Genomic DNA, 13,539 nt, shown 5'->3' with positions numbered 1-13,539 from the left:
CCAAGTACTCTACAGTAGGGGTCACCCACTGTATCTTTTTCCGTGAGGCCAAGTGACCTGCCTTGGCTAGGTGATCCAGCAAGTTTTTTGAGTCTTCTTCGCAAGCTTCTGGGGAAGGGCTGCAGAGAAGGAGGTCATCCACATATTGGATGAGTACCGACCCGGCGCTCGATTGCCAGGATTTGACTGTCTCATTCAATACCATAGAGAAGGCTGCCGGGCTATCCACATAGCCCTGCGGTAGGCGGGTCCAGGTCAGTTGCCCCCTCCCCCCCCAAGAAAAAGCAAACATGGGCTGGGCCAGTGGATCCACAGGGATGCTAAAGAAAGCGTTAGCTAAGTCAATTACCGTGTAGGCCATAGAGTTTGCCGGTATGCAAGAAAAAATAAAGGCGATGTCTGAGACCAGAGGGGGGAGGGGAACCACCATTTTGTTGACTGCCCTGAGGTCCTGTACCAAGCGCCATTCCCCGCTTGCCTTTCTCACTGGGTATATGGGGGTGTTCCATGAGCTGATGACGGGTGTCAGGATGCCCATGGCTACATACCTATTGATGAGGGGTGTAATCCCCTGAATTTTGTCAGAATGTAGTGCATATTGTTTTTGAAAGACAGGTACTGAGTCTGGGCGCATTTGGGGGGTGTAAGGGGTACATGGGATGAAACCTACACTCGCGTTATTCTCTGCCCAAATAGCATGGGTTTCCAGGGAGGCAGGTAAGAGTACAAAATACCCTTTTTTGGATTGTCTCTTTGGGCCTTGTAAGTCGCAGAGTACGGAGCTGGCAGTTACTGCTCCCTGTGGATCAAATTTGATCACCACTCCCAGTTTGGACATTAAGTCCCTTCCCATCAGGGAGACTGGGCATTGGGGCAGGATGGCAAACCGTTGTTGGCAAAGTAGCACCCCCTCCGGGGTGGTTACTGATAAGGGTGGGGTGATAGGGTGGGTAACAGGAGTCCCATTAATACCTATGGAGCTTCCCTCAGAACATTGTGGCGTGTCAAAGGTCACATCATTGATGGAGCTAGAGGTGGCACCAGTGTCAATGAGAAAACAAATGCGTTTTCCATCTACACCCAGGATCACCTGGGGTAGGCTCCTCCAGGACACATTGTAACATACCAGGCTGAGGGAAGGGACATACTCCAGGCAGCCCTATGTCCTGCTTGAGGGTTGGATGGCAGGCCATTACATGGGAATAGGGGCTGGTGGGGGTGGTGGAACACGAAGGGCGGCATTGTTAGGTGGAGGGGGTCCTCGGGGTCCTTGATAGGGCTGGTGATATCTGGGGCCTGACACTGGTCCTTGGTAAGTTGGGGGACGTTGATGTTGTGGAGTTGAAGGAAAGGTGTTAGGGTAACGCATTCGTCCCTTTCCCTTCCCCCAAGGTCCCGTTTGGCCCCTACGGTAGGGACAATTGGACTTCCAATGTCCCATTTGACCACAGTTGAAACAGCCTTGGTCTGGTGGTTGGGGGGCATATTCTGGTCTTCGAGTGGGGGCATATGGTTGGAGTGCCATTAAAGGGGTTGGGGGTTCAAATGTGTTATAAAATAACCCCCCTTTTTGTTCAAAAACCCCAGAGGTTTCCCTGGAGCGGGTGTCTGACATGAAATCTTCCGGGGGTTGGGTAGCCCATTTGGGGTTAATTAATTTTAGCAGCTGTACTACTTTTGGCTCCCCTCCGGCCATTACAGTAGTGGTAAAAAGGGACCCATCCGCCCCATCTACCGCTTTCCAGAGGTTGTATACTCGGGTGCAAAAATCATAGAATTTTTCCTTCGGGGCTTGTTTTGTTTGGACCAGATCTTGCAGTGCTGTGACCCCTTTGTAAAGGGTGCTCCAATGTTGTCCTAGGGTTTTCCAGAAAACTGGCCAGCCCCCTTTTCCCTGGACATGGGCATTAAATAGGTCTTTTACCTTTGGGGGGTCGGGGCAGTCGGGGTCTAGAATATGTATTATACTCTCAAGATCAATCGGGTCCAGATTTGACCCGGCGCACTGGCGCAACAGGAAGGTGGCAGCTTCCCTAGGATGTTTTCTGGGGGGTGGACAGAGTTCTTTGAGTTTTGTCAGTGTGCCTAGGGGCAGGGGTAGGTGAATTTCTGTGTTACCTATGGTCATAAGGGGAGCCTTAATATCGGGGGTGTCCTCATCATCCTCGTCAGTAACTACGGGGGTGGCCATAGATGAGATAATGGGTCCTGGCGCTGGTATGGGTACGGGTAGTGGTTTCTCTGTAGCCAACTTGATTTTGACCTTACTCCTGGTGACCACTCCCATCTTAGAGATTTTTTTCCATGGCCCGATTGTCTTCGGGACTCAGGACTACAGCCTCTCCCTCAGTGGGATCACTGCTTTGGGAGGTTCCCGGGCTCTGGTCCGGGTCTCCCTCTGTTTCTCGTTTTGTTTGTGCTAGGGCGGCTCGGGCTTCCCTCAAAATGTTATGTCCCTGTTCTATTTTAGCTCTGGCTGCCTCTACTTCAAGGGCAAACCGTTCCTTCTCTTCCCTAAAGTCTTTTTGCTCAGGGGTCTCCCTCGCCCTCCCATCGGCTTCTACTCGGTCCTGGTACTCCTGGCCCTCCCTGTCTCTTTTGGCTTGGGATTCCCTGTCCCATTGTTGTCTTTGGTGCGGGATGGAGGCGTTGTACAGTGCAGCGGATATGGCAGCCATGTCTACCCCAAGGCTGGGGTAGATGGCCAAGGCCTGGGCAACCTCGCCCTCGTCAGTTTTGACAAGGACATAAGGAGGGGGTATTTCTGGGGCATTCAGGGGTGTAGTTATAGGTGCCGAGGGTATTGGTTTTCCTTTTGTGAGGGCATGATTTTTGGCATGCTTTTTTTTATAAATTTTTAGAGGGGCTTCCCATATCCTGCAAGATTTCTTCATGTAATCTACATCCCACTTCCCGGGGGGTATGAGTGCTTATGTAACTGACAAATCTTTTTTACTACATGCCAATCTTCTGTGTTGCAGGGGCCCGCGGGATCTATATCATGGATCCCTAATTGCTGGCACCTTTCCCTAACCTGACTCCAAAATGGTTCTACATAGGGACCGGCACTATAGTCTGCACATACTGATAGGGAGTAGGCTGTTCATAAGGGGTCCCGTCTTTGCCTACAGTATTCCCCATTATGGGGGGTGTTATGAGATGCTTGGTAAGGGGGCAGAGGTGATAGCAGCCAGTGGCACAAATCACCTGTTTTTGAACTTCTTCCAGGGAAGATTCGGCAAGGAGGTGGGATTCACTGACTGGGCTATGCAGGTTTATTCTGACTAGCGTGACAACGGGAGATGTTTCGTCCTGGGGTACACAGGGCGTTCTCCTAGTCTAGTGGAATATCCCCCTGGGCGAGTGGCTATCAATATCAGGATATCAATTTGTTTAAGAAACAATAAACCAACAGTACAGCGAGGGCAAGGGTTAACAATTTCACAGCAATCTGGATCCCAAGGTAAAGACATTGAAAGAACAGCAAAATACAAAAAAAAACAATTGAAAAGGCAAGTTTGAAATACTTACGTAACCTGGAAAGAAAAATATGAACAACTAAATCACATACAATCGTTTTACATGACTAGATGAAAAGAAAAATATGAACAACTAAATCACATACAATCATTTTACATGACTAGATAAAATGTGCACTGTGTTTGATTTTAGCAAATTACCCTTCGGGCGTCCCTTGAACATCCGACCTTATTTGGGGAGGGCGCAATCTATTGCTTCCCTTCCCTGTAGTGTTCCTCTTTAATCTATTTTACTTAATAGTTTTAAGTCAGGCCAACCTAGCCGGATTCTCTTTTAATCTATTTTACTTAATAGTTTTAAGTCAGGCCAACCTAGCCGGACTCTCTTTTTAGGTACGAGCCCTCTACTTCTCCCGATGGGCCAGCCTAGCCCACCGTGGAGGCACAGCAGCAATAAAGGTCCCGCACGTGGCGGTCACCGCGGCAGTATGAGTGACACCAAAAGATCCTCACCAATAAGGTAAATAAATCAGTAGTCACTCACCTGCCGATCGATGACCCCACTTCCTGGTACCAGCTGTAAAGGTAGGTCCTTGCTCTGTTAGGTGCTCGATTTCCCTCTTCCTATCTTGCCTAGGCCGTGGTCTGGATGAACCTGGGAGTCCCGTTCACCGGTGAGATAACCAAGACTCATACACGAGATGTATGTGAATAATGATTACCTTTAATGTTTTGAATACAACAGGTTATATGCTGAGACAGTTGGGGTGGCACCCTGTGGAGTAGCCAATCAGGGATCCCCCTTGTAGTTATACACCAAACTTTTCCTAGTAACAGGTTTATTGACAGAACAAGCAGAATAAGCAGAAATCGTCTTCATGGCAAAGCACATCATTAACCTTCACACGAGATAAGAATAAGACTACAATATTCATCAACATTCTGCAATATTCAACAATATTCATCAACATTCTGTTGGTAGCCTGTGACCCAGACGTTATATGTTACAGACGCAGTTATAGGAATGTGTGATAACTGCATATCTGGCTTTCTCTGTACAAACTCTCGCGGCCAAGGGCATTCTAAGAAAACAGCATATTTTCCAAATAGCGAGCATCTATGTCTTAGTAGTTAGAATTCTAGCTTGGTCATACAAAGTTTAAAATGGAAGACAGTATAACAAAATGGAATACAGTATAACAAAATGGAGACTCGATAATCCTTATAATATGCATGGATGCCTTTGGAACTAACATAAAGCTGGACTTCAGGTAAAAATTTAATTATTGGACTCGTAACAGTACAATTTAAAAAAACAAAAAAACAAGCTTTGCTTTAACCCAGAGAAGCTTTCTGCAATCATTTCTTTTAACTACTAGATGTACCCAGTCATTTAACCCACTTTCTCTGACTTTAGATTGTCATGGACCCACCCCTGCAGTAACATTATCACATCAGCACTGTTCAATGCAGCAGTAAGGACCATACCCCACTGCTGCTGGAGGACAGGCAGAGAGTTTTGGGAAAAAAATATACACTATATTGTCAAAAGTATTGGGGCACCTGCCGTTACTTGCACATAAACTTTAATGACATCCCAGTCTTAGTAGGGTTCAATATTGTGTTGACCCACCCTTTGCAGCTATAACAGCTTCAACTCTCCTTGGAGGGCTGTCCATAAAGTTTAGGAGTGTGTCTATAGGAATGTTTGACCATTCTTCCAGAAGTGCATTTGTGAGGTCAGGCACTGAGTTTGGAGTATGAAATTGTCCAAAATGTCTTTGTATGCTTGGTATTCCCTTCACTAGAACTAAGGGGCCAAGCCCAACCCTTGAAAAACAACCCCACACCATAATCCCCCCTCCACCAAATGATTTGGACTAGTGTATAGGGATGAGCTGAAAACCCCTCAGTTCGGTTTGCATCAGAACATGCGAACAGGCAATAAATTTGTTTGAACATCCGAACACCATTAAAATCTATGGGACTCGAACGTGAAAAATCTAAAGTGCTAATTTTAAAGGCTTATATGCAAGTTATTGTCATAAAAAGTGTTTGGGGACCCGGGTCCTGCCCCAGGGGACATGAATCAATGCAAAAAAAAGTTTTAAAAACTAAAATAAAAACTGCCTGTTCACCCATTCGCCGAAAAATGAACAATTCGAGGTGTTTGTGGCAAATTCAAAAAGCCACGGAACAATGTGTAAAGGTCAATGGGAGAAATCTAAAGTGCTAATTTTACAGTCTTATATGCAAGTTATTGTCATAAAAAGTGTTTGGGGACCTGGGTCCTGCCCCAGGGGACATGAATCAGTGCAATTTTTTTTTTTAAAACAGATGTTTTTTCGGGAGCAGTGATATTTAATAATGCTTCAAGTGAAACAATAAAAGTGTAATATTCCTTTAAATTTCATACCTAGGGGGTGTGTATAGTATGCCTGTAAAGGGGCGCATGTTTCCCGTGCTTAGAACTGTCCCTGCACAAAGTGTAATTTCTGAAGGAAAAAAAGTCATTTAAAAGCACTTGTGGCTATAATGAATTGTCGGCTCCCGGTAATACAGAGAAAAGTAATTGAAAGTCATTGATAGGAAAAAAAAAATATGCCTGGGTGTTCCCCCAAATTCAATTACCAGGCCCTTCACGTCTGGTATGGATATTAAGGGGAACCCTGCGTAAATTTAAAAAAAAAAAGGCATGGAGTTCCCCCCCAAAAATCCATACCAGACCCTTTATCTGAGCACGCAACTTGGCAGCCCGTAGGAAAAGAGGGGGGAACAAGAGAGCGCCCCCCCCCTCCTAAACTGTACCAGGCCACATGCCCTCAACATTGGGAGGTTGCTTTGGGGGTAGCCCCCCAAAGCACCTTTTCCCCATGTTGATGGGGACGAGGGTCTCATCCCCACAACCCTTGCCCGGTGGCTGTGGGGGTCTGCGGGCGGGGGGGCTTATGGGAATCTGGAAGCCCCCCTTAACAAGGAGACCCCCAGATCCCGCCCCCTGTTTGAAATGGTAATGGGTACATTTTACCCATACCATTTCACAAAGAAAGGGTAAAAATTTAAAGAAAACACACAGACACCGTTGGCATAAGTCCTTTATTAAAAAAAAAAAAAAAAGGTTCCAGCGGTGGTAATCCACTCTTGGTATCCTGCGATGGGTGATCATCTCTCTGGGATCCAGCAGTGGATGATCTCTCCTCTCCAGGTCCAGGGGTTCAACAATGATGTCCAGCGCAGCGCATCCTTTCTCCACCGGAGAAACCACGGGAATCGCAGCAGCCTGGCAGGTCTCTTAGCTGAGGACGGGGCCCCCCTCTGTACATAAGACCCCGCCCCCCTCTGATGTAACGCAGGTTTCCATTAAATCAGAGGGGGTGGGGATAACCCGCACATCACTGGGGAAGCCCAGATTTCACCTTGCGTCAGAGGGGGGACAGGGTTACGTGACGGGTGGTCCTGTCCTCCTCAACTAAGAGACCTGTCAGGCTGCCGGGATTCTCACGTTGTCTCCGGTGGAGACAGGATGCGCTGCGCTGGACATCATTGTTGGACCCTGCACCTGGAGAGGAGAGATCATCCATCGCTGGACCCCGGAGAGGAGATCACCCATCGCAGGATACCGAGAGTGGATTACCACCACTGGAATCTTTTTTAATTTTTTTTATTTTTAATAAAGGACTTATCCCAACGGTGTCTGGGTTTTTTACAATTTTTTACACTTTCTTTGTGAAATGGTAGGGGTACAATGTACCCGTTACCATTTCAAACAGGGGGGCCCGGGATCTGGGGGTCCCCTTGTTAAAGGGGGCGTCCAGATTCCGATAAGCCCCCCGCCCGAAGACCCCCACAACCACCGGGCAAGGGTTGTGGGGGTGAGGCCCCTGTCCCCATCAACATGGGGACAAGGTGCTTTGGGGGCTACCCCCAAAGCACCCTCCCAATGTTTAGGGCATGTGGCCTGGTACAGTTCAGGAGGGGGGGCACTCTCTCGTCTCCCCCCTCTTTTCCTGCAGCCTGCCAGGTTGCGTGCTCGGATAAAGGGTCTGGTATGGATTTTTGGGGGGAACTCCATGCCATTTATTTTTTTAAATTTGGCGTGGAGTTCCCCTTAAAATTGGTATGGATATTTGGGGGGAACCCCACGTAACTTTTTTTTTTTTATTTGATGCAGGGTTCCCCTTAATATCCATACCAGACCTGAAGGGCCTAGTAATTGAATGTGGGGGGACCCCCACGCCTCCTTTTTTTTTTTTTTCAATTACTTTCAATGACTTTTTCCTGTATTACCAGGAGCCGACAATTCATTATAGCTGTGAGTGCTTTTAAATGACTTTTTTTCCTTCAGAAATGACATTTTGTGCAGGGACAGTTCTAAGTATGGGAAACAAGGGCTACTTTACAGGCAAACTATAGACACCCCCCAGGTACTAAATTTAAAGGAATATTTCATTGTTTCACTTTAAGCATTATTAAAATCACTGCTCCTGAAAAAACATGTTTTTAAAAAAAAAAATGCATTGATTCATGTCCCCTGGGCAGGACCCAGGTCCCCAAACACTTTTTATGACAATAACTTGCATATAAGACTTTAAAATTAGCACTTTAGATTTCTCCCATAGACCTTTACACAGTGTTCCGCGGCTTTTTGAATTTGCCGCAAACACCTCAAATTGTTCATTTTTCAGTGAACGGGCGAACAGGCAATTTTCGAGTCGAACAGGAGTTTGACTCGAACTCGAAGCTCATCCCTACTAGTGTACAAAGCAAGGTCCATAAAGTCATGGATGAGCAAGTTTGGGGTAGAGTAACTTGAATGGCCTGCACAGAGTCCTGACCTCAACCCTATAGAACACCTTTGGGGTGAATTAGAGCGGAGACTGTGAGCCAGATCTTCTTGTCCAACATCCATCTCTGACCTCACAAATGCGCTTCTGGAAGAATGGTCAAACATTCCCATAGACACATTGGTGTTTATTTATGATGTGACAGAAGACAAAGCAGTCGGATAAATTCTGCAGTGTTTAGAGATATACTGTCAGCGCAGATTCAGCCAAATGCAGATTGGATGATTGGATGGCGCTTCACGGTACAGCTGGACAATGATCCAAAACACATTGCAAAAGAAACCCAGGAACAATTACATTTGAGCCCCTGAAAATGGGGGGGATTGTGTCTAAAAATGGTTGCAGTTCCTAAAATGTGTACTTGATATTTACAGTGCCTTGAAATTTTCCACATTTTATCATGTTACTAAAAACTTGCATGTATTTTATTGGGACACAAAGTGGAAAGAAAAGAAAAGAGAATATGCAACTACTGCAATAACTTTTAAGGCAGAAATTGGAGTAATGAAGTATGTAAAAGGAAACCAATTGACACTTTTAATCAGTACATGAAATTAATTGTATCGTCTAAAAACAGTCACATTAAAATACACAAGATACACCAATGAATTAGTTATACATGAATATATATATATATATCAAACCCAAAAGCTAATAATGTAGGCACTGCCAGAGTCAAGCTGAGGTCAGTCCATGAAGATTTGTAGCATACATCCCAAAATGTTTCAGAAATTTTTAATGGTACATATTTTCCTTCACCAGGGTAGATTTATTTTTGGGTGACTTTATCTTTATCTGCAACATAAATATAGCCCATAGTATCTGTGTCATAGTATCTGTACAATGGTGCACAAAAACAGATCATTTTATATAATAAATTGTACAATATGTGTACAATGAAGAAACAAAACCAGATAAACACAAAAATGAAATAAAAAACCATAACAGAAAAACAAAAGAAATACAAAATAAATAAAATACACATACATGGCGGTTAAATATCTCATAGACATGATTGACAATAAGGCAGGTCATCCGTAGTGCAAGTATGCAGTTTATGAAAATGATCATATACTTGTAAAGCTATGCTATGAAAAATCAATACAATAAAAAAAAAAATGAAAGAAAATGATAAATTGTTTTCAATTTTTTTTTTTTTACAAATAAATATCTGAAAAAGTGTGGTGGGCATTTGTATTCAGCCCCCTTTACTCTGATACCCCTATCTAAAATCTAGTGGCGCCAATTACCTTCAGAAGTCACCTAATTAGTAAATAGAGTCCACCTGTGTGTAATTTAATCTCAGTATAAATACAGCTGTTCTGTGAAGCCCTCTGAGGTTTGTTAGAGAACCTTTAGTGAACAAACAACATCATGAAAGCCAAGGAACACACCAGACAGGTCAGGGATAAAGTTGTGGAGAAGTTTAAAGCAAGGTTATACAGAAAATATGCCAAGCTTTGAACACCTCACAGAGTGCTGTTCAATCCATCATCCGAAAATGGAAAGAGTATGGCACAACTGCAAACCTACCAATGCATGGCCGTCCACCTAAACTGACAGGTTGGGCAAGGAGAGCATTAATCAGAGAAGCAGCCAAGAGACCCATGGTAACTCTGGAGGAGCTGCAGAGATCCACGGCTCAGGTGGGAGAGTCTGTCCACAGGACAACTATTAGTCTTGCATTTCATATATCTGGCCTGGAAGAGTGGCAAGAAGAAAGCCATTTGAGAAAGAAAGCCATGAGAAGTCCCGTTTTCAGTATGTGAGAAGCCATGTGGGGGACACACCAAACATGTGGAAGAAGGTGCTCTGGTCAGATGAAACCAAAATGTAACTTTTTGGCCTGAAAGCAAAACACTGTGTGGCAGAAAACCACCCTCAACACACGGTCGGACAAAATCCAATGGATTTGGTTGGCAGAATGTCCGACCGTGTGTACAAGGGCTTACAATGTGGGTTTGGACGCATTGCAAGGCTACAGTGCCTTGAAAAAGTATTCATACCCCTTGAAATTTCCCACATTTTGTCATTTTACCATCAAAAATTTAAATGTATTTTATTGGGATTTTATGTGACAGACCAACACAAAGTGCTACATAATTGTGAAGTGGAAGGAAAATGATAAATGGTTTTCAATATTTTTTACAAATAAATATAAAAAAAAGTGGCATGCATTTTTATTCAGCCCCCTATACTCTGATACCCCTAACTAAAATCTAGTGGAACCAATTGCTTTCAGAAGTCACCTAATTAGTAGAGTCCACCTGTGTGTAATTGTATCTCAGCATAAATACAGCTGTTCTGTGAAGCCCTCAGAGGTTTGTTAGAGAACCTTAGTGAACAAACAGCATCATGAAGGCCAAGGAACACATCAGACAGGTCAGGGATAAAGTTGTAGAGAAGTTTAAAGCAAAGTTAGGTTATAAAAAAAATATCCCACGCTTTGAAAATCTCATGGAGCACTGTTCAATCCATGCATTAGATTTAGAGCGACTGCACTTCCAAGTGTACTTGCAGTACAAAGTGGATTTGCCTTTTGTAAATAACCCCCATAGTGTTGGTGATCAGTAGAATGATATAATGCCCCAGCATCTGCGATTAGTGGGAGGAAAGAATGCCCCAAAATTGTTGGTTAGTGGGTGGGAAAAAAAGCACCATTGATCAATAGGAAGAAATTAAATATCCCAATATCCTTGGTCAGTCAAAGAACTTTTGCCCCGTCATTAGATTTCATTGGGAGGAAAAAAATGCCTCAGTATTGGTGCTAAGAGGAAGCAATGCACCAGTGGTGGTGGTCAAAGGGAGTAATGACCGTACACATGATCGGACTTTCCGCCAACCAATCCGTGGATTTTTGTTCGAAGGTTGTTGGCTCCAACTTGTCTTGCATACACACGGTCACACAAATGTTGGCCAAAAATTCCGAACGTGAGAACACGATGACGTACAACATGTACGGCGAGTCGAGAAAGAGGGAGTTCAATAGCCAGTAGGTCTCCATCTGCTTGATTCCGAGCATACGTGAACTTTTGTGCGAGGGACTTGTGTACACACGATCGGACTTTCCGACAACAAAGTTGTGTTGGCTGAAAATTTGAGAACCTGCTATCAAACATTTGTTGGCAGAAAGTCTGACAGAAAATGTTCGATAGAGCATACACACCACACACACCAACACACCAGACAGGTCAGGGATAAAGTTGTGGAGAAGTTTAAAGCAGGATTAGGTTCTAAAAAAATATCCCAAGCTTTGAACATCTCACGGAGCACTGTTCAATCCATCATCCAAAAATGGAAAGAGTATGGCGCAACTGCAAACCTACAAAGACATGGCCGTCCACCTAAAGTGACAGACTGGGCAAGGAGAGCATTAATCAGAGACGTAGCCAAGATGCCCATGGTAATTCTGGAGGAGCGGCAGAGATCCACAGCCCAGGTGGGAGAATCTGTCCACTAGAGAACTATTAGTTGTGCACTCCACAGATCTGGCCTTTATGGAAGAGTCTCAAGAAGAAAGCCATTGTTGAAAGAAAGCGATAAGAATTCCCGTTTGCAGTTTGCTAGAAGCCATGTGGCGGACACAGCAAACATGTGGAAGAATGTGCTCTGGTCAGGTCAAAATTGAACTTTTTGGCCTAAAAGCAAAATGCTATGTGTGGCGGAAAACTAACGCTGCACATCACCTTGAATACACCATCCCCACTGTGAAACATGGTGGTGGCAGCATCATGTTTTGGGGACGCTTTTCTTCAGCAGGGACATGGAAGCTGGTCAGACAGAGTTGATGAGGAGATGGATGGAGCCAAATACAGGGCAATCCTGGAAGAAGATCTGTAAAGCCCCATACACACTATCAGATTTGTATGCAATCAGGCAGGCCCTTGCACTACATGGTTTTGTTAAATCGGAAGGAAAAAATCAGCAGCAAATCTTGAGGCTGGAGCGGAGGCTTCATTTCCAACAGGACAACGACCCTAAACATTCCGCTATAGCTACAGTCAAAGTCCAGACCTAAATCCAATTGAGAATCTGTGGCAAGACTTGAAAATTGCGTTTCACAGACATTCTCCATACAATCTGACAGAGCTTGAGCTATTTTGCAAAGAAGAATGGGCAAAAATGTCACTCTCTAGATGTGCAAAGCTGGTAGAGACATCCCCAAAAAGACTTGCAGCTGTAATTGCAGCAAAAGTTGGTTCTTCAATGTACTGATTCAGGGGGGCTGAATACAAATGCATGCCCTACTTTTCACATATTTATTTATAAACATCTTTGAGAAATATTCTTTCCACTTCACAATTATCTGCCACTTTGTGTTGATCTATCACATACAATCCCAATAAAATACATTTATGTTTTTGGTTGTAACATGACAAAATGTGGAAAATGTCAAGGGGTATGAATACTTTTTCAAAGTACTGGTTGTTCAACCCCTTAAATTAAAGCTGAAAGTCTGCACTTCAAATTCATTTGGATTGTTTTTTTAATTTTATTCTGGTGGCATACGGAGACAGAAGTATGAAAATTGTGCCTTTGTCCAAATATATATGGACCTAACTGTATTTTCTTTTTAGTGGTTGGGTGACTTTTCCCTAGACTGCAGCTTTAAAGCATATGTACCGTATGTATTCTGTCAGGTTTTTGTTAGCTTTTATGTGCCTTTGAGACAGAAATTGAAGGGAAATTCTCCCAATTAATGAGACACAAACAGAAAAAAAGAAGGTTTTAATTCTGACCTACTTTATCTAAAATGGAAAAAAAAAGTTTTAGCTTTGCATACAGTACTGTACAGGTATACTTCGATTTAATAATTCTTTAAAAATGCTAGTTTTTGTCAACAGGGGTGATGCTTAGTAATGGGGAGCGCTGGAAACAGCTCCGGCGCTTCTCCCTCGCTACAATGAGGAACTTCGGGATGGGGAAGAGAAGTGTTGAAGAGCGAATCCAGGAGGAGTCTCGTTGTCTTATAGAGGAGTTTAGAAGAAAAGCAGGTGTGTTTGAAATGTATAAAACCTGTTTAGCTTGAGGCTTTAGAGCGATTATCTGAAAGATCTGATTTGAGCCAAGCATGCAATAATATTGACAAGATGGTTGTTAAAATATGGCCAATCTTGTTCCTCTTATTGGTCACACTATGTACAACAAGTTAATTTCTTTTCTCTAGTTTTGAACAGATCATCCCCATTAATGGTTCACTTGATTCAAGGAAGGAA

General features: G+C 44.0%; 1 protein-coding gene across 8 annotated transcripts in view; it reads left to right on the top strand.

Moving 5' to 3' along the window:
• The window catches only part of LOC143982725 (cytochrome P450 2C8-like), a 53,073-nt gene that overhangs the window by 21,785 nt on the left and 17,749 nt on the right, over positions 1-13,539 (top strand). For 4 of the 8 annotated variants that reach the window (XM_077481715.1, XM_077481740.1, XM_077481724.1 and 1 more), the window contains exon 3: positions 13,155-13,317. In XM_077481715.1, the coding sequence (XP_077337841.1) occupies positions 13,155-13,317 (163 nt within the window). The remainder of the gene's footprint in view (positions 1-13,154; positions 13,318-13,539) is intronic. The other 4 variants (XM_077481688.1, XM_077481696.1, XM_077481706.1 and 1 more) reach the window with 1 other exon arrangement.

This window comes from Lithobates pipiens, unplaced genomic scaffold (assembly GCF_037356315.1).
Source record: "Lithobates pipiens isolate NorthernLeopardFrog02 unplaced genomic scaffold, aLitPip1_a1.2 Scaffold_1, whole genome shotgun sequence".
Classification (NCBI taxonomy): Eukaryota; Metazoa; Chordata; class Amphibia; order Anura; family Ranidae; genus Lithobates; species Lithobates pipiens.
The sequence above is the reverse complement of the archived record's forward strand: the minus strand, read 5'-3'. Positions and strand labels throughout refer to the sequence as shown.